This window comes from Tiliqua scincoides, chromosome 8 (assembly GCF_035046505.1).
Source record: "Tiliqua scincoides isolate rTilSci1 chromosome 8, rTilSci1.hap2, whole genome shotgun sequence".
In the NCBI taxonomy this organism is placed as follows: domain Eukaryota; kingdom Metazoa; phylum Chordata; class Lepidosauria; order Squamata; family Scincidae; genus Tiliqua; species Tiliqua scincoides.
The window spans coordinates 51181610-51205015 of record NC_089828.1 but is presented as its reverse complement, the minus strand read 5'-3'; the positions used below and the strand labels follow the sequence as shown (position 1 = coordinate 51205015).

The 23406-nt window shown below is 44.2% G+C and overlaps 1 protein-coding gene across 3 annotated transcripts in view; it reads right to left on the bottom strand.

Annotated features, from left to right (window-relative positions):
- The window catches only part of USP32 (ubiquitin specific peptidase 32), a 142893-nt gene that overhangs the window by 52531 nt on the left and 66956 nt on the right, over positions 1-23406 (bottom strand). For all 3 annotated transcript variants that reach the window (XM_066635933.1, XM_066635934.1, XM_066635935.1), the window contains exons 5-7: positions 17639-17798; positions 2235-2366; positions 1241-1348 (exon numbers count right to left, since the gene is read on the bottom strand). In XM_066635933.1, coding sequence (XP_066492030.1) covers positions 1241-1348; positions 2235-2366; positions 17639-17798 — 400 coding nt within the window. The remainder of the gene's footprint in view (positions 1-1240; positions 1349-2234; positions 2367-17638; positions 17799-23406) is intronic.

Genomic DNA, 23406 nt, shown 5'->3' with positions numbered 1-23406 from the left:
CAGCTAAGTGTGTACAACATTACAGCCTTAAATCATTTTTGCCGAGCCCACGGGTGTACACATTTGGTCCCTATTGGGTATATGCAATGTTATGCAGAAATGGCTTAATGTAATTGTTTTAAAAAGACAAACGGTGATAGGATTTTTTTTTTAATAAAAAATTTCCTTAGGAAGCAAGTTCAATGCTGCTTCATACATTACAATGCTGAACCTAGGTTTGACTGATGAGTGTACAGGAATAGGGAGCAGTCAATCCTAACTCCCTGAAGATCATGCCCGAGACACACATACACACTACATTCAGACTTTTAGATGTCTTAAGACATGTTCACCCTGCTTCTCTTATGTCTGAAACAGTTTACAAGATTCATCAAACCTATAAAAACATAAAAGCAATAAAACCACAGAAAGAGCTTTAAACCTCAACAATAAACTCCACCTGTCATCAGTCAGAGAATGCTTTAAAAAGTGGGTTGTACACAGTTTTGTAAAATGGTACGACAGAAAAAGAACACAAGAAAAGTCCCCCTTTGGTCAGCAGAGTCTGGATCAGGCCAAAGTCCCTCCCGCTTAGGCCAGCATCCCATTTCTCATAGAGATCAACCAGATGCCCCTAGGAAACCCACCATCAGGAGACAAAGGCAATCGGCACTATCTTGACAGCAACTGGTATTCAGAGGATTAATTTACTGCCTCAAATCTGGAAACAGCATATAACCATCATGACTAGAAGCCCCTGACACGACTTGTCCTCCATGGATTTATTTAATCCCATTTTTAAAGTCATTTGAGCTAAAGGCCACCTTGTGTCATCAAATTCCATAGATTAATTGCACACAGTGTGAAGTCCTGCCATTGGTCCATCCTAAATATCCTGCCAATCAATTTCACTAAATGACCCCTTGGATCTAGTGTTATGACAAGAGAGCAAAAAACTCTTCTCTGTCCACTTTTCTCCACAATATTATATGCCTCAGTTGGGTCTCTCATTAATGCTCTGGCAATCCTCGGGGGGGGGGGAGGGATGCTTCTAGCTGAGGTACACCTGCCCTCACATCATGATAGTGCATGAACTGGCCCCTAGAAGAGGACAAATGACAGGAAGACACACAAGAAGAGAGATGGTCTCTAGGGAATGCACCATCCCAGATTGGAGGGGCTTTCAAAGATTAAAAATGCTGAGATATATCCAAAATGTAAAGTGGAAGAGAGCTACAGCAATCTTACAGCACACACTCACATTTCTGTCTTTCGGCCAGTGGTCCCCTGCAGCAGGCTGACAGTCCGCAGGAGATTTCTTTGAAATCTATGTGATTGTCTCGGTTTTCATCAAAGGCATTGAAGAGACCTGCATGTGAGAGGAACAAAGAGAAAGCTTAAGTTCAACCTGGCAGAGAGACACTGCACTCCCATGTCCCACAATCAGTCAAAGACCCAAACTATTAGGGCTGCTGGCTCCAAATGCAGAACAAAGAAACAGAAAAGTTGGGCAAATAGGTCACACCACCAGCTGTCAAGAATCTAGTTCTCCACACGTAACACCTATTTGCGGATATATTGCTCCCCCCATCTGCAAAATAGGAATGGGAGTGAATGCAGGTATGATGCAAGAATGGCTCCAGAGGAGGGTGCTGCTAACAGCACCTCCCTCTCCTAAGTTTTAAGAAACGGTGGTCATCCCAACCTTGGTGTGCTCCTCTTCCATTGGCTGTCCCAACATGCAGCATCCTATGCTACACTGTGATACGTCTAAAATAGTATCTTAATATATCTTAAATGGAATTACAGTGGTCCTTGCTATCCACAGGGGATCCATTCCATTGCCCCCCACAGATATCAAATTCCGTGGATAATGAAAGCCACAGGTGGGGCTACTTCGGTGAACATGCTTTCCAGTCATGTCTGGGAGGTGTTCTGAAGGGCACCTCACGCTTCAAAACATCTCCCAGATGCGACTTTGGAAGCCAAGTCCAGTCACATCCAGGAGGTGTTCCTCCAGCCATGTCCCTCCAGCCGTGGGACTGGCATCCGCTGATATTCAGAATCCACAGATGCCAAGCCTGCAGATAAGGAGGGACCACTGTATTCCATTTCCTAATCAATCATCATCCATGCAGAGCTGCTAAGAAGCGACAGACTGTAAAAATCAAGCTGAGACTGGCACTATCGGCCAAGACTATGACACCAATACAGTCTCACCCCAAAAACATGAGAAACCCGGGTATTCTTCATACCTTCACTCAGTGATGGATGAATGGGAGGGGAAACCAAAGGACCAAATGTTTCGAGATCAAAACGTCCTGTTCTTGATTGAGCTTTCAGGAGCCAATATCGCTTTTCAAGATCAATGATATCCGATTCTTCCACTGTGTAAAAATCAAGACGATCAAAGTCAGCCAACTAGAAACACATTTTAAAGCCAAGTGTTCTATGTCAGAGCAAGAGAGTGCAGACACTTAACATGTGGCTAGCAAGCTAAATAATGTTGTTCCAGAAGTCTAGGTCATTTTATTGACAGAAATGAGTTGGGCTGGAAGTAACACCACAAGAAACTGCAGCTGTAACTGCTGATGCTATGAGTTGGTGGCTAAATCAAAGTCCCCATGAGGAGGGAGCTGGTGCAGAAAACTGGGTAGAGACATGGGCCTTGCGAAGAGTTTCCTGCCCTCCCTAAAGTCTCCCATTTACAAGTAACTCCATGTCTTGACTCACTCTCTCTCAACCCCCAAGAAACAAAGAGCCTATATGGTTTTGCTTGGCCTTCTGTTTCCACGGCCAACTAGAAAAGAGAATTTTACCACCTTTGTGCACCAAGCTCACACAAAATCTAGATTTTGTTTATGGAGTAAGGGAACAAGACCAAGTCATAAAGACAGTCACAGGCCTGATCCCTCTTGGTGAAAGATCAATGCTATCTAGCAGGCGGTGGGGGGGAGAGGCAGTTAGATGCAAACCGCTCTCAAAGTTTTTCCTCCTCAATGCCCACTTCCTTTTTCCTTTTGATGTTATATTACACAGAGAGATGATGATGATGATGATGATGATGATGATGATGATGATGATGATAACTTTATTTCTATCCCGCCCTTCTCCCCAAAGGGACCCAGGGCAGCTGGGCGGATTGGTATTCTCCTCACATTTGACTCTTCAAACTCACATGGGAAGTTACACATGCATTCTAAAGTGCAACCAGCAAACAAAGCATCCAATTTTGCAAATGAAGCAACAGAGCTGAACAACCGTTGGCCAGGCACACATTCAGCCTCGACTGCTGGAAAATGCTGCTGTAAAGATGGGGGACGGGGAACTACGCATACCACCCTTGGCTCCTTAGAATACCTAGACGGTCTTCCTACCAAGTCCATGGAAACCACTTCCTTATTTTGGGGTGGCTCTGTTTTATTTACAAACTGACCATTACGTAACCAAAGTTAGCTATCACAGAATGAAGTAACTAAGATTCAAGTGGATTGCCCACAGTTCCTACTCTTAACATTTATGTGCTCCTGAACAGAAAACTAGAAAAAGCAGAAGTGGCTGAAAACGAAGGACAGACATCACAGCAAGAAGGGTGAGCACTTGCTGATCGTAGGGCTCACCCAAGAAGAGGTAGAGTACGTGCTTTGGCTACCCCCATTTCAGTGATTAGGTGGCAGGTGCTGGGACAGACCCTTTCTGGGATGCTGGACAGCTGCTGCCAGTCAACGGTGACAAGACTGGTCCCCTGACTTGAGAAAGGGCAGCATCATGTATGTTGCTACTTTAGTGCCTGAAACAAAACATCTCAAAGACAATTAAGTATTGTCTAAGTACAGTACTACTGGGTGTACAAACCATAATTTTGACATAATCTTTAGTATATCAAAAGATGTAAAGTCATTTAGGGTAAATATTATTATTCCCCTAAAGCTGAAAAGGAGCGGCCTGCCTCAGTGAGTTCACAGCAGGGGTAATATGTGCAATACCACATCTTGATTTTCAACTTAAACTCTTGGCCAATATGCTATACCAGACTCAACCACCCCACTAATTAACATGGGGTACAACCCATCCCTCCACTTAATCTTATTGCTTTTGTTATTCTGCTTTGTCAGTTGCCCTAGATTGCCCTGTTGCAAGAAAAGAAGGATAAAAATATTTTTTAAAGCACTAACAGCGGAAAGCCCAGATCATACTGAAAGGAAACCACAATGCTGGTTCTTCTCAAGCCAGTACTGCTCTAGATCAGCGGTTTTCAACCACTGTGATGCGGCACACTGGTGTGCCGTGAGGCTGCCTCAGGTGTGCCGCGGGGCCAAGGAGTCAGACGGCGGCAGCAGTGGCAGCTGCGCGCGTGGGAGAAGTGGCTGCTCGGAGCGCACATGGCAGCAGGAGAAAAAGGAGCAGCCGCGCAGGGGCTTGGATGCTCCTGCTGTTGCCTGCCCCACGTGCTGATTGGGCAGGCAGCCAGAAGAGCCTGGAAGAGCTCCCAGAGGGCAGGAACTGGAGGGAGTGAGAGCGAGCCTGAAGGTGGAAGCAGGTAGGAGCCAGAAACAGCTGGCTGGAAAGGATTGGAGAGACCCTTTTCCTTGCCAGCAACACCCCAAAGTGACCCTCCCTGCCTTGCCTCCACTGGCAAGGCTTTAGCAGTAAGGGCGCTGGGTCACAATCCTATCCACACTTACCTAGGAGTAAGCCCCATTGACTATAATGGGGTTTACTTCTGAGTAGACGTACAGAGGCTTGGTTGCACTCTTTCTTGAATACGTGAGCAGCCAAGTGATGCTTTTCTCTTCTCCCCCACCCCACCTCCTCCCCTCCTGCACACACATCCCCCCATCATAACTGCAGTTAACCCCTCTGACTGCCCTTCCCCACCCCTCCCTCTTCCCCACCTTCCAAAGTTCAAAACCAGTTGCCTCCCATTTTCTTTCTCTCTTCCCCCCCCCCCACCCTAGTGAATCCTGCACTTATTTCGGCCACATCTCCTCACTGCCCCTCATCCCCCCCTTCTCTCTTTGCCAGCACCTCCTGGCATATCAGAGCATATCAACTGATAACAGTTTGAACAGACCTGCTTCAAAACATTGTTCTTCCTTTCCATAAACCACATATACCTCCCTCTCCAAGCTTCTGGGGAATTTCTTTCATTGTCATGTAATGATCTAAGGCTGCAATCCCAACCACACTTTCCTGAGACTAAGCCCCATTGAACAAAATAGGACTTACTTCTGAGTAGACCTGGTTAGGCTTGTGCCCTTAGTTATATTAATTAAATTAATTGTAATATAATAATGTAATTAAAAACTAGTAGTGTGCCTTGACAACTGTAGTACCTTGTCAGTGTGCCGTGAACTGAAAAAGGTTGAAAATGGCTGCTCTAGATGCAGGGAAGGATGGTGCTGGGGTGCAAAAGAGTGGTATTGACCTGGGACTTCCAGTGTGACCACAGCAGCACAGGAAAGAGGCATGTTGAAACAGAACTGCCACGCTAACATTAGACAGGGTGCTGAAATGGCACTGAAAGTCTTCCCAGACCAAGGCAGCTGCTTCCTCTTGCCTCATCCTGACAGTGCTGCCTGACTAGAAAGGCTGTGAGCTAGGAAAGCATTGCTAGACTGGTAATAAAACCAATAGATAAAGGCAGTAGATAAAGAAGATGAATATTCCACATCCTGAACCAAGCTAAAGAGCTTTGAAGAGAATGCAAATGCTGGCAAGATTATTCAGAGGGCAAAATTAGGCCTTGCCCAAGAAAACAAGTTCCCCAGCAATATTTTCACTGCTCAGTATCTGTGAAACTGACAGCCACACTTGAGATTGGTGCATGTTAAGCGTTTCCCAAGTATCTAATAACAAAGCTGTCTATATTAAGCATCACCATGTGTGATCTCATTCCCAGATGGTCTTGAGCCCTTAAATCCATGCCAGCTTTTTAATAGCATTAAACTTCAGTTCTTGGACTAGTTACCACAAAGGGAACAACACAAACACATGCGTGCTTACTAGAAACAGAGCACCAAAGGCAGGGGACACTTTGTCCATTCTTTGTTCAGCAGACCAACACAGGTCTAGAACGGGCAAATACTAAGGCCCACAGATAAGCATTTTCTTCTCCCAACAGGTTGTCAAAGAGAATTTGGAAGATTCTGGAAAACTCACATCTGCTAAATCAAATTTTAGCATTGCATGGAGAAAGAATGATGGAGAAAGAATGAGGCTGTGCGGATAGGAGCAAGGAGATGGAGTCAGGAGCTAAGACAGTCACTCCCTCCAAATTCTATGGGGCACCATTTACTGCGATTCATTTTTTATTCAAAAAATTTATATCCCACTTTTCCCATGCAAATGCCCAAGGTGGTTTACAAAGATCCATAACAATGTACAACATATCACCATAAGTAAAAAAACACCAAAACAAAGCATCAAAACATTAAACACTAATACAATAAAAACATTAAAACAAAGCAAAGCCAAAGCCAAACCCAACACACATCAAGTCATGGGGGGACGGGGACAGATTAGTCCAGGGAAGCAATCAAGCCATAGCACTATTGAGGAGCCACAGAGCTCAAGCATCTACCCATTAACCAAATGCTAGATGAACAGGTGTGTTTTCAGCCCTCACCAAAAAGCCATGAGGGAGGGAGTCATTCTTAATTCCCTGGGAGGGATTTCCACAACTGTGGCACCAGTAAGAGAAAGCTCCTCTCCTTGAGCCACCAACTCCTCACTTGGGATAGAGGCAGCACTTGAAGGAGAGCACCTTCAGATGACCTAAGCGGGTGGGGCAGGAATGTATAGGAGGAGACAGTCCCTCAGAAATCCTGAATGCAAATCATGAAGGACCTTAAAGGTCAATATTAGTCCCTTGAACTGGGACCAGGAAGCAAGTGTAGCTGCTGAAGTAGTGGTCCAACAGAGTCAAACCATCTAGCCCCTGTAACCACCTGGACTGGATACATCTGGACACATCTGAGGAGATTCATTAAGCCCCCCTTCAATCCTTCCTGGAGTCATCAATGTAAGGAATAGATTCACCCACCACCCCAGTGGGACCACCCAGGTACATTCTTTTACTTCTCCTATCTCTTTCCCACCTCCTCTCCCCCAGTTAAGTCAAGTTCAGTGTGCCAAACATGAATTCCACCACCAAGCTACAGCTTTACCCCCAGACAAAGTGAATGGTTGCAATTCACTTACAGGGAAAAAAGCTAAGCTTGGGGACAGTGTCACACTTGCATTCCACTCGCAACACATGGTAAGAACACTGCTGATGCTGACTAGACTGGGTAGCCTCTCCATTCTTTATTTCATATTGGGGGGGGGGGGCTAATTGGTTTTTGGTACACAGGGTGCATCCTTTGATTTCATTGGCACCTCAGGTTTAAAAGTTGTACACAATGCTTTTTAACTAATTAAATGGCCAGCTAGGCACATTGTACTGATCAGACACAATGGCCATGTTAGAGAATAGCTGTTCTCTGCTGGACATAAACTGTGCAGGAAAAACATTTGCTACATAACTCAAAAACTTGACATCTAATCCTGCATTTGATTGCTACTGAAGCAGACTGCTAATTCAAACACTGCTGGCCGGCTGGCTACATGAACTCCACACTTAAATGAAAATAATAAACCCTAAAAATCGTGCCCAAGAACCCTGAATTCTGCAACCTCATTTTGCATCACTAATTCCAAGACCTTTAGGGAAGGGCAGGGACATGTGGGAAATTACCGCACCACAGTCCCCAAACACTGGAAATTTTATTCAGCCTGGCTTCTGCCAGGAATTGCCCACACACTTCCAGATATATTTTCCAGCTCAAAGGGAACAGAAATAGATTTTTAAAAAAACAAAGCAAAAACCCCCACATTCATCCAACCCAAACACATTCTATTCATCCACAAAATCATGGCATATATAATGCCCTGAAAACATGGTATATCTAACCAGAGGCCAAAAAAAAAAATTTATATCAGATACATCATTTGTCCAGTTACACATTACATCTTCAACAGCTGCCAAAAGTTGGCATAATACTTCTTACACACCTCTAGGTTCATGAGTGATGTTTGTGACTCTTTAACCGCAGCTGTTGCTGGTTATTTATCTGAGATTCTTAAAATAATGTTGTCAGAATTTAAATAATTCTGGTATCTTGTTTTTAAGTTGTTGGGTCGGTATGCAAGTTGTTGCGACAATTGTAAAATATGTCTTAATTGTGTTGTGTTGATATGCCAATAAAGGTTTCAGACAGACAGACAGACTTCTTACACACAGTGCAAGTCACTCACTGAGTAGCCCCTACCAGAGTGGGACAATGTGTTCTTTACTCAAGAAATGATCACTTGACACTTCCCACTTTCTTCCAGCAATAAGCCTTGCCTACCGCACATAACAAGACCATCACAGCCTTCTGCAGTGCTTTTTCAAGGAAGCTGCCTGGGCCTTTCTTCCCTCACAAGTGGCTTTCTCCCCACTGAGATGATGGCTGGACAGGTATATAATCAAGGGTTATCCTTCCCATTACATATTTTACATATTTCACCATATATTTTACAAAACCTCCAAATCAAAGCGCCCAAGTCAGGTCAATTTACACACCAATCAGGGTTCATGGTTTTCAATTTGATCTGCAGTACCAGTGGCTGCCATAATTCATGGCTGCCACCAACCCCTTTGAGTTCTGCAGCAAGTGCATGAAGGTGCTCTCTCACTCCTGGGCTGCAGAGAAGGACAAGGTAAATGTGGTGCAAGACACACAGCTTCTGCTTCCTTCACAACCCAGTGTGAGGCAAGACACTCTTCTCTCCTATCACTCCAAAGCCTGCCATGAAAAGGAGCTAAGAGAGTCTCTCTTGGTGCTTCCCCTTCCCTCCTCCACAGCTCCCTTACCCAACTTCCTCCCTCCTGCTATTATTGGAGGTTAACTTTTGCATGGGCATCAAATTTAACCATAGCTGGTACGACCCAGGAATCCCCTATAACCATGGCTGGATTAAGGTTGGTTGGTTAGCAAATCCTGCTTGAGAGAGAGCCTTGTTAGCAATAGCTGATCTAAGACTAGTGTGGTGGTAACACTTAAACATAGTTAAGGCTGGAAGCAGCCAGGAGAAGGGAATGTGTGCACAAGGAATGGGGTGGGGAAAGGAGTACATGACAGAACCAGACAGTTCCAATTCACCGAGCTATCCCTGGGTTCTCCCCCCCCCATCAATGACTGGTCCTGAATTCCAGGATCCCAAAACTGCCACTGTGTAGGTGCCACATTACCTTCACAACTGCCTTCAAACACCAACTTAAAAAAAAAAAAGCTAGCGTTATTTCATTTCTGTTTTCATATTCTTTTATGTTAACATTCTGTAATTGTATGCCAACCCTGGCATTCCTGGATAAAAGCCAAAGCTGTTAGGGACTTGCTCACATTTTTAGAACCTTTATATAACCTTGTTTTTAAAAGAATATATTTCAATTTTTTTGAACAAAGAACAAATCCACTGGCAGGATCTTGGGTAAGAAACTCCAGAGTAACCCCGTCAGTCAAAGTCAGCAGGTGGACCTGCTGAGGCATGAAGTGCCTGCAACTCTGAAGACCTCAGTCTTCAGGAAGACCGCCCTTCCTCATAAGTTCCAATGAGATCATTCTCTAATGAAATGAGATCAGAACCTGGGTGTCTGGTGATTCAGCATGTTATGGCACCAAGTCAGAGGTGCTTAAAAAGATCTGTGAAGCAACATATAAAAACTTTATATCTAAATGGGGAATAAATGACCACCACTAGGCTGCTACGTGTCAGCTGTTGACCAGCTCCACAAATAAGTGAAACTGATTTGAGCTTCCCTCTTACATTTCAATATGCTGTCTCTGTTAGTATCTGACATCCAGATTAAATTGTGGTGAGCACCGCACACTACAACAAGCCTACTTAATATTTTATACTTCTCCTTGGTGAAAATCAGAATTAAAAGAGATGCCTGACTTCAAGAGGCTCTGCATTAAGCCAGCAACTACATCTCAGTAACAACAGCATCTTATTTATTTTATTATTAATTTATTTAACCAATATATATCCTGCCTTTCTCCTCAATAAGAGGCACTCATCTAAACCGAACATTTCCAAAATGGGAACTTAAAACATATATTTGAGTTCTTATATAACATAAATATGAGAAGCTCTAAGTAATAGTGTTTAAAAACAAAAAAGCAACCTATTTTTATTCACAACTGAATTTTTATTTCATTTTGACATATTTATCCACATATCAAACCAATTTGCAAAAATAAAGCACAGTGTTTATAAAATAGAAAGGAAAGGGTAAGTTTAGCTTTGCTTAAGATTCAAACTTCTGAACATATGACTCAAGTCCTGACATGCTACCACTGCACCAACGACCACCATTTTGACCCTTCTCTTTGCAAAAGCTTGTCCCCCTGCCCACTCATTCCCCACACCAACATTTTACCCACCTAAAGGGACAATTCTCCTTGGTTCACAACAACAGCAGCATACCATATTCCCATCATCTTAATCAATCCGTGGCCTGCATCAACGCACACCACAAGAAGTTCCCAGTCAAGTCCAATTGTACACCCATGTAAGTTGCTTCACATCGCTGAGCAAGTAGTCCGCTGGCCAAGAGACTAGGGTATCCTCTCACTCAAACTCTGTCACACCTCACACCTTTGAAAAACAAACAACCCGTTTGTTGTTGTTCCGAAGCATCCGAAGTTGTTGTTCCGAAGGATCCGAAGCAACAAGATCTGGTTAAGGCAACACACAAAGATCCAGCCGCTAAGAGGATCAGAAGGTGGAGAGATAAAGATTAAGCTACACTAGGAGGGTTTTGCTTAGTGGTCACAAGCTTGTTGGAATACTTTCATCTGTCCCTTTTGTTACCAAGCAAAAGCACATACAGGAATGTGGCCATTGTTTACATGCTAGAGTCCCCATAATCTGGTAACAAATATTTAAGAGGAGAAAAAAAAAACCTCTGCTTAATATAACCTGCTAGCCTACAAAAAGACAAGTTATTAGCCTGCCTGTTTACATATATCTATATTAGTCATTGCTGGCTTACTGCAGGCTTAGAATGAACAATGTCTCTTCTAATTTAAAAAAGCTCCTTTGCCTGGTTGCCTGAAGGGAATTCTTACTCATCACAGGTGACCAGGCCAGTGCTTACAATATAAGTCTAATAATCATGACCATATAGAGAATTTATTACATTTTTTTCTCCTGCATTACCTCTAAAGAGTTCAGGACAGTATTTTTAATATATACAAAATACTTCTTCTACTCTCCTACTCCCTTGCAGTAATAATTACAATACTGAATGTCATGTGTCATGCCCAGTATAATGCCCAGTGTCATTATCCCTATTTTACAAGACAGAACTTTTTTAGGACTGGTGCCAGTACAGCAGAACTCCAAGTAAAATAATATTCATATAGCTCAGCATTATTACGATTTAGGCAGCAAGTCAAACCACTGTCAACTCTACATAATTTTCAGGTCAAATGGAAGAATTCTTTCCTGCCCTGGATGCTTCTGCTGCCCTCTTCTGGCTGCTTTGTTTACTACTTCAAATAAAAGATTTCTCTGGTTTTAATTTTTAAAGTTTTAATTCTTGCTTTATACCATTCAGAGCGTGATACCATAGTCTTTCGATACTGAAGGTTGCCAACAACCCAACAACTTCTGTTAGGTGCCTAGTGAAGCCTGATGAGAGGGGAAGACAAATATAGCTGTTTTTAAATAAAAATATAAGGCTATAATATAGGGCTGGGGTTAAGAAAATAAGGCCACTTTCCTAAGGTCACTTTCCTAAGGCCACCTCCAGTATATTCATAGTTAAGGTAACATTTGAAATACAAATTCCCCAGCATTATCATCAGCTTGAGTGGATGGAGCTTGCTGTCAAAAGTGGGTAGAAACAGAAGACCAGTCATCCGTTCCAACAATATAGAAAATACAATGAAAACAAGCAATTCTCCTGGGATACCCAAATGACTTCCACCATGGCCTTTGGTACTGAGTCATTGCCCACATACACCTCCAGGACTGGCCCAAGACTTCAAGGGGACTCCAACAGAATGCCAAGTACAGTCTCACCCCTTGCCTTACAGCACACCACCTCTAGAAACAAAAGGAAGAGAGGAATGTAGTGGAAGAGGACATGTAGAGGACAGTGGTGGGCTAGACCATCATAGGTCACCCTCCTCTTCCTCCACACATCCTCTTATATTCTGTTCCCTCTTTTCAAATTCTGGGAGCAAGAGAAGCAGCAATGGAGGCAGACAAACAGAAATGCACAACTCTGCTAATCTGTAACCTGAGATGACCACCTCAGTCAGTCTCATCACATGGACCACACTGTATTCAAATCAAAGGGGGACAACTTTCCTAAGTCCCAATGTTTGGAGAAACACAGAAAGCATTAGATGCACTTCTAGGCTAAAACTACATTACATTTCTCTGCATGAGGATGGACAGTGGAGGCCATTTTTTTTTAAAGCAGAAGAATCCCAACCACACAACCTCTGGGCTAACTTTCAACAGCAGCTACCCTGGAAGAATATTTATGGTTTAACTGAAATGGAAGAGAATTTGATTAAAAGTGGCAAATGTGTGCAGCTTAGTGTAACTCTCAAAAATTCCTTTTGTAATTTGGGGCTGGGGAAACATAATTAAAGTCATCTGCCATCCAACATAAATGTTATTTACAATTGAAAAATTATAATTCTTTTTTTTATGTTTTCTTGATATCTTGGCTCATTAAGCAAATTTAAATGGAGTTGCTGGAGCCTCACAATAAGTGCTTGCTGTCTCTTCCCGCACCCGAATCAAAAATAATAACTTTTGCCTATTTTAATCAGGGTTATTTTTCATGCCCTTGTCAAAGTTATTCACATTGGTTTTAATAAAAAAAAAAAAGAGTCAGCATGAGCCACTTGCGTTGCCCCGCCCTCCCAAAAAACACCACCACTTCAACATACCAGTAGAGGGCACTGCATGAGTTTAGAGTTGCAGCTTAAAACCTAACAAATGCAAACCCAGAAACAGGCAGCCAAAAAGCCACAGCAGAGTAAGACCCAAGGCTCTCTTAAAACTCCCTGAACTTCAGCCAGAGGCAACTCTGGTTCTCAGAAGAGAAACAGGGATTCCCACTCCTTCCCAACTCTAGCTGGGTCTTGAAACTGGACCTGGACCTCAGCCTGCCTCCTCCCATCCCAAGAAGGCCTTTGAGATATGAGGCCTCAGAGAGCAAGGTTACTATGCTACCACCGGTTCCTGACCTTGGTCCTGATTCAGAGTCACTACTTATAGATCCCCAAGGAGTGATAGCCTACAGCAGGTCCAGAGAGGGGGGTACTGGATCCCCCGGGATCTTGGGCTCTTCCGGAAGATCTACAGGAGCAGAAAGCAGAGCCAGCACTCACAGTGAGACAGAGTGAAGCAGAAAGAGGAGGTGAATTGGCAGGTGGATTGGCCTAGCCAGGTCCTCAGGCCTGCTCACCTTCCCTGGCCACTTGCTCCACCAGACCCTGAAGGGCAATTGAGAAGGCCAGAGGATTACAGCAGAAGTGCCTGAAGCTCCTTGCTGGTTCCTGACTAGGAGACATTTCAGCTGCTATCTATTCTCACAGCAGCACAAGCACATGACATGAGTCTGGCCATACTTCCACAGGGGAAGAAGGGTGGCCAGACCTGCACTTCAGGCACACTTGGGGCAAATCTCACAAGCCCTGATCATCACAGAATCTTTGTTAGCACCAGAGGATCCTGCAGGATGCAGTTCTTCCTCCTTCCCAGAGGAGGCCTCTTCATGGTCCAAGTACAGCTGGGTCCCTACATCTCCCAGCAAGAAACTATCATCACTAACAGTACAAGCCTGCTCTTGCATAGCTAAAATGCCAGGGCTGGAAGAACTCTAGACAGAAGCAACCAAAAATCCATTGAAAGCACAGAAAGCTGCACCCCACGGATGCTGTGCACGCCCTACCATCACTCCCCAGGAACCAGGCTAGTATGCTAAGACATGCCACCTCCTGCCTTGGGCCATCATTACATTCAAGCTCTCAACACTATCATCTCCAAACGATATCCCAGCTTGTATCAGTTTTCTGCAACAGCTTCAATCTGTGCTGTGCATGTTGTCAAGTGAGTTTTTTTAATTCCCTTAGACCACAAGGGAAATCAGAAGCTCAATAATAAAAAGATAACCACAGTACACAGATGGGGAGAGGGAGCGGCCCCGTAACTCCTTGTGGCCTTAAGCCCATCGGGCAAGCCTGGATAAGATATGCTCCCAGAAGCTTGCTTTGGAAGAGAAGCAGCAGTTGCTTAGCGACTGACCTCTGCCATCTGCATGCAGGGTCATGGCAACTATTTGCGGAATTGTTCCCCAATTTTTATACTCCAGTCAGAGATTATGGCTCAGTTTTACATCCCAGAGGGCCACTCAGTCTGCCGGGAAAAGCTATTAGAGGCTAGAAGTGGATTTTCTCCCACAAACTGGCAAAGCGCATTTTATTGGTTCCATTTATACCTTGCCTTTCTTCCGTCACAAAATGGTGCAAGAATGAACAACCCTTTTGCCACACCTCAGTCGGAGCCAAGGGCCCCTCAAGGGCCAGATGGGTTGCACTGGCCACCATATTCTATCCAAAGTTATCACTTGAAGGAACAAGCCCTGTTAAATTATTAGATTGTAATAGAGGAAAAATCACTTAGCACATGTCTTCAGCAGGTGGGTAAGTGGGACACACTTGAACCTAAGACAGGTCATAGCAGTGATATCACTGCCTTTATTTTTAAGGAAAAACCCAGAGAGAGGGTGGCAAGGACGAGAGGTTCCCCAAATTGCTATAAAACAGGAGCTTCAGCAGGGAATTTCTCACATGATAAGTATTAGCCACCAAAATTCCCCTCTTCTATGCAATTCTTTTAAAAGGCAGGTCACCTTAGAGATAAAAGCTAACCACATAAATTCTTGCTAACTGGGCAAAGAGGCGTCTTCATAAAGTGGAAGGTCTCTTGTATTTTGCTTGGCAAAGACCACCTCAAGAGAGTCTTACAATCGAGTATATATTAAGACACACACACACACACACACACACACACACACACACACACACACAGAGGCCTCTTTCTCACAAGCGATGGGAAATAAGGTTTGCTGTCGTTCTTGATTAAACACTAATAGGTTAACAGGAGTTCAGATGGAGTTGCTCCAAGGGATCAGGACCCTGCCTGCCACTTGACCACCCTTGATCCAATAATAACAGCTCACCCAAGTCCAAAGCATTACAAACCACCCCAAAGATAGACATTAAAAACAGAGAGAGAGAATATGAGCCAATCAGTTAGAAAATATTTGCTTCTTGCTTTTCCTGGGCTCCATAAATTTCAAGACAAATTGGTCTGCTTCATCATACTTACACTTCCTGCTGAACCAGTCAGCACAGACTATAAATCCCACCACAAAGAAAGATATTTCAGAAAATTATAATCATATAAAGTTGCAGTTGGATAGGACCTTGGAGGTTATCTCGTCCAACTGCCTGTTCAGGGCAGGTTACTACAGCATTCCTGATAGGTGGCCACCTAGCAGCTATCTGAAAGCCTCCAATGAGGGAGAGCCCACAACTATATGAGGAAGACAACTCCAGTGCTGGGTAGCTCTGACAGCTAGGAAATGCTTTCTCCTACACAGTCTAAACTGACTTCTCTGTAGTTTCAACCCACTGGTTCTAGTTCTACTCTCAGGAGCCACAGAGAATAAGTAAGTTCACTTCCTTCTTCTGTGCCCTTCAGATACTTGAAGATGGCAAACATCTCTCCCCTTAGTCTTTTCTTCTCCAAGCTAAGCATACCAAGCTCTTTTAACTGTCCCTTGTACGTCTTGGATTCCAAACCTATTACCATCCTGGTTGCCCTCTTCTAAACCTGCTTATCAATGTCCTCCTTAAAACACAGTGCCGAAAACAGGCCATAATATTCCAAGTGAGATTTGGCTAGCACAGAATAGAGCATTTGTCTTAAACTGGACTCTGTGCCTCCCCTAATGCAACCCAGCAATTCATTAGCTTTTTTTGCAGCTGGCTGGCTCATGTTCAGACTGTGGTCCACTAGAGGCCCAATCCTATCCTTGAGATACATCAGCATATCCTCACATACGTCAGTGCAACAAAAGCCCTGCTGGTATAAAAACCCACCTGTCAATGGACAAACCAGAGACACTGGCGCAACAATGAAAAGAGAATGCATACAACAAAACACCAATGTCACAATGCTGCTCCATGAGCTGTGCCAGGGTTTCCATGGGCACTGCTGCTGAAGCTGGGAAGGGCTGCACCGGTGTTACTGGGGGCTGCACCAGCGTTACTGGCATGGTGTTGCCTGGACAAGCTTAGGATATGACAGGCCACCACCAAAAACCCGAAACAAATTTCCCTCCATTAGCTTGTAAGGTAACAACGGAGGTCCCCAACTTCTTTTAACAATGCAATTAAGCAACAATATAATGAATTTTACATGTGCTGGCATTCTGTAAACAGGAAAACGTGGAAATCATGAGTCAGAGGCAAAAGGTAGTGTTAAAATTAGGATGCAAAAATTACTGTAAGAGCTTCACAAGATCTCCTTTCAAGCACCAGGGAACTGCAGAGGAACCCTGCTCACTTGGCCTGCTTGATGGAACCGAACATAACCCCACGACCTGTTCATCAGATGTCTCTTGAACCAAGCTAGAGCAGGAACAGGGAAAAACCTCAGTACAATAAAAAGAGGAACACCACCCTAAAAATGCACACACTATCTGGGTTCCCCTGTTGTTAATTCAGCACCTGAAGAGTACAGTCAACCAATATTACTCTAAAGCAGGGGACCAGGATGTCAATCACTGTAACTGCCTTCTGCATCCAGAAAAAGACACAATTTGCCAACACTAGAACAATTCTGCCTCTTATCTTCCCAGGTCCTCAGGGGTCCTACAACCCTGTGAAACACCACGAGGCTTTTCCTCATCCTTGCTCACGTAGGATGCACATGGCTGCCACAACACACAGGAGCATTTCAGATGTCATGAACCCAAGCTTACAATTCATGGTTTGTCCACCTTGGAATCCAACACAGGCTCACATACTCTCCCCTCTTTGCACATGAGTTACTTCCTCCACTTCGGGGCTTCCTTTAGCAGCCATGACATTAAAATCTGCAATCTGTGTCTAGCACCCTGCCTCCCAGTCCACTATTTGGAACAATACTAATGATTCTTTGGGAAGATGTGGAAAGGAGCACTTACAGCACGTTCCCAAATTTTGCATCTAGCTGCTGCTGCTATCCAAACTGAGTCATTAGAGGAAGCATATCATATACTCCACAACATCTACGTATTTGCACGTTCAGAGCAGAGGTGGACTCACAATTCCAGCATTACCAGAATGCATAAGTTCTGGCTTTTATAACAGAAGGCACATCAGACAAAGAAGGCTGGCTATAGTAATTAAATTGCCGTGGAAGATAAAAGAATGGTTTCTGGCACAGTCCCAAAGAGAAGCTGTATTGTATACTCAAGTGTCCACAAAATTCAGGCAGCTTTAAGACAGGTTTGCGCGAAACAAGAAAACTTGGCTACACCACAGTCACTTACAGTGCGTGACTCCAGCAAGAGTTTGGTAGAAGGTGGGGGTGTCACTGTCATCAGTGAGCGTAACATATACTCCCCCGGACAGCAGCCAGCGGGAAAAGGTGAAGGCCTCTTTGTTGAGCAACAGCCAGTTCCTGAATCTCTCGTAGTTCACCTTGTCACCCTGCAATAAACACAAAGGAGGGGGAAAACATTAAGCAAAGATGGTAAAGTCTGGCTGGTCAACTTAATGGATGGTTGCTGTTAGTGCAACATGCTGGTTACACACATAAGCCACAAGGCAGGAAGTCCCAGACTCACATTTAGCTACAACCAGGAATCCACCAGATGGTCCTAAACAAGCAACTCTCTTTCTCTCTCAGCCTGAGCCACTCATCTACAGTGAGAAAATAATACTGATCTACCATGCAGGACCATTGTCTTGACTCTGGAGATAATGAGTGAAGTTATCTAGAAAGATTTTTAAATTCCTGGCTTTGTTTGTTTTTATATTATACGTATGATGCATGTTGTATTGAATGTGTGGGTGAGAGTGTGGAGTGTGACTGATGCGAGCGATTGTTGTATGTAGTTTCTTATGTCCATATCTTGATGGTGCGTTGAATTTTGTTGTGCATTAAGTACAAAGACAATAAAAGTAATCTAATCTAAGCTTAGTACTGAACACATGAACCTGATTGCTAAACCAGGCCACTGGTCCACAAAGTCTATACTTTTTCTGCCTAACAGTTTTTAAAGTTGTCAGCACAGATAGAACAGAAAGGTCTTTCCCAGGTCTGCTACTAAGACCCTGGAGGTGCCAAGGGCTTAACCAGGGACCCTATATGCGCAAAGCAGATGCTTGGCCACTGAGCTCTCACAAGAACCCTACTAGGTGAATTTCAGAAATTATGGACAACCTCTTTATCCAGGCAGGATTCTAAATGTCGAGGTTAATAATTAGGTATGACTTCCACTGAAAAGGTTACCTGTTTTAAGCTCTGGGTGAAGAAAGGCCATGTGCTCACCCAAAGAAAAATCTCTCTCTATGTGTGCAGGTGATGGAGGTCTTCAGCTACATAGCTGAGGTTGGTGAGAAAAGAAAGACAAACATTCAGGCTGCAATCCTATACACATTTTCTTAGAAGCAAGCCTCATTGAGCACAATGGGATTTACTTCTGAGGAGACAGGCATAGGATTCATCAGTCAGTTGAATTTTTTTTAAGAGAACTGGGACTCAGGCTAGCTCAGCACTGAAAGATCTCAGTGGTGAACTGTTGGCTCAAAATTTGAGATATGGGAAGAACTGGCGGTGTTTTCAGGGCATCGCATACTGCTGCTTCGCAAGGTTGACTGTCATTTCCTCAGCTGAAATTATTTTTCCACTGCCTCTTTGGTCTTGAGAATCCTGGGACAGCTCTGCCTGGCAGAAGTCACCAACCATCGTTCCCCTCTCAGAACCCCTCCAAATGTCCTACATCATAATACAGCATATTTTCAAGAAAAATCCTGGGAAGAAAATGGTAGTCCCCACATATGAGAGGCTTCCCTTCCACATGTAACCCCATAAAGATCTTCATGATATAGCATCAATCCTGAAGCATTTAGGGAAGGTGGGAAATCATGGCAAAGGGCAGTGAAAAAAGAGGTAGCAAGGAAAGGTTGAGAAAAGAAAGGAATACTGCTACTGCCAACCAGTAACTTGCAACCAGTAACTTCACCCCCAAAACTTGCAAAGAATTTCTCATGGCGCCCACAAAATTAGTGAAACCCCTTCCCAATTTCTGCTGCCTCAGGCAGAGATAATGGAAGGGGGAGAGCTGTCTGGTTCATCCCTAGACCTCACAAATCTGTTGCAAAATCAGCAACACCAATAGTGTAAATGCAGAGTAGGGACTACACACATAAGTATGGCATGTATCCGTTTCTGGAAAAAAGCACTGAAGTTTCTTAACTGATCTATATCAAAGGGATGCTATTCCAAAGCCCATATCTCCTTGATGAAGATGGAGAGGTTTAATTTACCCAATTGCCTCAAGATTCAAATTCTAAGGTTTCCAGCTATCCCAGATACCTGCTCCCACGCTGCCCAAATCCCTGTAACGTCAGAGCAGCTAAGCCAACAGCAGCTATAAGAACTGGAACAGCGCTGCCAAGGCCCACTGTGACATCAGAACAGATCAGCTAATGGCATGAGGAGCGGGGTTAGAGAAAGTAGAGAGGCCAAAGAGGCTATTGTAAGGACAATCAGAAGAGATATTTGGGAGAAATGAAAAAATATAGCCAGATGCACTGACAGGCCCTTAAGCAAGATGCACCATATTCTAAGTAGGGCTTTTCATCTCTCAAGCACAGCACTTGATGTGTTTTCTGAGAGAAATCCTTCAGGGTCCCTCTCATTAATACAAAAAGCAGTTTGGGGTTTTGCAGCTCATTATAATGCACACGCAGCAGCGGACTGCCTGATTAAAAACTTGCATAGCTCCTTTTCCAGCAGACCAGGTAGCTCGCTTTTCAGACACAGGACGTGCTACTGCAGTGGCAAGGATTCACGATTCACATCAAAAGTGGCTTTCCCAGACAGTGTTTTTTAACCCTTTGGCACAAGGAATGCAGATTCTGCCACAAATACACTTATCAGTAACTGCAGCTTTGCAAGAGAGAATATACTCTACATCCCAGGCAGCTTAGTCACGTGGCTCTCTTTAATGGGATTATCACAACAAAGTCTTGTGGGCATTTTTGCAGAAAAATTTGACTATTAAGAAGTGTGCACTCTACCTGGGAAGGAGGAAAGCGGAAGGGGGGAGGGGACAGAGAAATGTATAATGTTGAGAAAAATATTTCCTGCTCTGCATAAGCTCCCTTCTGAAACTAACAAAACAGTAAGAAATCCTTTGGTTTCAGGGGTTTACATCTTTAATTGGGCTTCAATTAGAAGATATTTTGTGGCCTAACTTTGTATTTTGAAAAAGGAACATCTAAGGCACTGTTATTGAGGCCTATTTATTCATGATTTTCCCATTTCACTGCAGTGTAAGTCTTAATGTGTGAAAGCAGCTATTGCTCACTGATACTAGGTACTCCAACGTTTGAAACTGTGATCTGGCTTTGAGACTTACTATGGACTGGAGCTCAGGCCACAAGTGTCAGGAAAATGGGGCTGGGGCTATACGCTCAGCTACAGAGCACCACTGCAGAAGGGCCTGGGTTCTACCCTGGCAGCATCTTCAGGTAGGGAGGAGAAAGGCTGTGTAGGCACAGAAGGGAACAAAGTGTGCAATACTGGCTCCGGGAAATGTGAGGCTCCTGGATTAGTGAGACTGAGTATTATACAATGAGCCTGGTTATCTGCCTTGGCCCAGGCAGAGCAAGAACTTTCATGTCTACACAACTGGCTCTAGCAACTGACCTCAAAAAGGGTGGTGGTATTATTCAAAATCAAATAATTAAGTGGCTCCCAGTCCCAAAAGGGCTCACAATCTAAAAAGATGCCAAAAGAAAACACCAGCAAACAGCCACCAGAAAAGATACTGTGCTGGAGTGAAGAGGGACAGTTACTCTCCTCTTGCTAAACATTAAATGAGCACCACTTGAAAAAGTGTCTCTTTGCCCACTTAACACAGGTATTTCATCCCCCTTCACTTTATCCTCACAACTACCCTGTGAGTTAAGTTACGCTGAGATGTGGTGATTGGCCCAGAGTCACCCAGCAAACTTTCATCACTAAGTGGGAATCTGAATCCAGGCCTTCTAGGTCTTAGCATATCACTCTAACCAATACACCACTGTAATTCTTTTTTTCCTTCCCCCCCCCATACACAATGCTTTCCCCACAGACATAAGCTGAGAGAGACAGAGAGAGAGCGCGAGTGATTGCACAACTGGCCCAAAATCACCCAACCAAGCTTTAGAGCTGAGTGGGAATTTGAACTTTGCTCCCGCCAGTCCTAGTCCATCACAACACTGAATCTCAGGGTGCAGTCCTAACCAACTTTCCAGCACTGGCAAAGCTGTGCCAGTGGGGCATGTGCATCCTGCAATTGGCAGGCAGTCATGGATGCCTCCTCATGGTAAGGTAATGTTTGTTCCCTTACCTCGGAGCTGCATTGCCCTTATGTCAGTGCTGGGAAGTTGGTCAGGATTGCAGCCTCAGTGTAACAAGCAAACTGAGTTATTTGAATACCATTTCCAATTACCCCCAAATCCCCATTCTTTCAGAGGCAGATCAAGGGATCAGAAAGTTTCCACACTCCAACAAGTGCATTATATGCAGTTCACTTGTTACTTTCCCCTTGCAAGAAAGAAAGATGCATGTACGGGCCTAACACTTGTACTAGGCTGCAATCTCTCCCTGGAAAGTAATGAACAAACGGCCCCACAGTCACTCTTTCCTTTCACCCACACACCGCAGGAAAAAAAAATTATTATTTGCCATCACATGTGACACTGTTTGAGAAAAAGGAGAAGAAGCAGCAATCTTTGCCTCAGACGAAAAAGCAAAATATTTCTGCGGGAAATAATGAGTCCTCCTCACATGCAGCCTTGAAGATGCAGCTGCTTCGGCTCTCATTAGAAAAGTGGCCCTAGCACTGCAGCACAAAGCTTCTGAGCCGTCCAGAGCCTGTGGCAAAAACATCCCTCCCAAGATTAACAAGTGACTGGAACAGAGTGGAGAAGGATACGGCGGCCTCTGTTCACTTCTCAGCATCCTCAAAGAAAATGAACCAGGCAGGCATTTTCTGAGCCTGCATTTCATTAAGGTGGCACAGCTGGGGCCATTGTGCATTCTGTACTGCAGCAGGCCACATTCCACAGAAATGGGAATACAAGAAACAGCTTCCTACAGAGCCAGACCCTTGGTCCATCCAGCTCAGCGTTGTCGCCACTGACTGGCAGCTGCTCTCCAGGGTCCCAGTCAGGAATTGTTTCCTGCCTTACCTGGAGATGCTGCCAGGGTCTGAACCTAGGAACTACTGCATACCAAGCAGCTGCTCCCCCAGTCAGCTACAGACCCTCCCCAAATTGATCTGAGAGGTCTGCGGCTTGCACATCTTGCTCAGGGTGTATCTGTGATTGGGCAAGAGACAACAGCAAGTTGAGTGAATAGAAGAAAGTTTTTGTACCCTCTCTCAGAACCCAGGTTCATTTAATCAAACTGATGAGCAGTAAATTCAAGACAGACTAAAGTTATTCACACAGCGTGTTGTTGATTTATGGAACATACTGCCCCAGCCTACAGTGATGGCTTGGGATGGCTTTAAAGGGGGATTAGACAGAGACATCTATCCATGGCCTTGGGGCTTGATGGTTACATGGAACCTCCAGATTCAGATGCAGGGTATTTCTGAATATCAATTGTAGAGGGGGAGTCAGAATGATTCAGGCCAGGGCACTAAAACCACTCATGCTTTCATAGTTTCCGATAGCAACAATAATTTTAAAATGTACCATGAGGGCTAGAGTTTTTTTAATGAAAGCTAGATGCTGCAAACGAAGCAATAGATTCCCATGCTTGGAAACAGAGAAATAATTGCTAGCCTGCTTACAATTCAGCTATATGTTATTAGCAAGCTGCCAGCATGAATTGATTAAGCTGAAGAACTCTCCACTGAGCTTACAAAACTAAGAGAGCCACACACTGAACCTTTAGTAAATAAGTGCTTTCTGACTGAGCTTTGAATTAATGGTGCTCGGATATTACTTTTATTGACTTTCTCAGCAGTATGATTCCAAAGACATTACCTTGCTGAATGGTTAACCTCTCAGCACGAATGAAGTTCAAATGTTC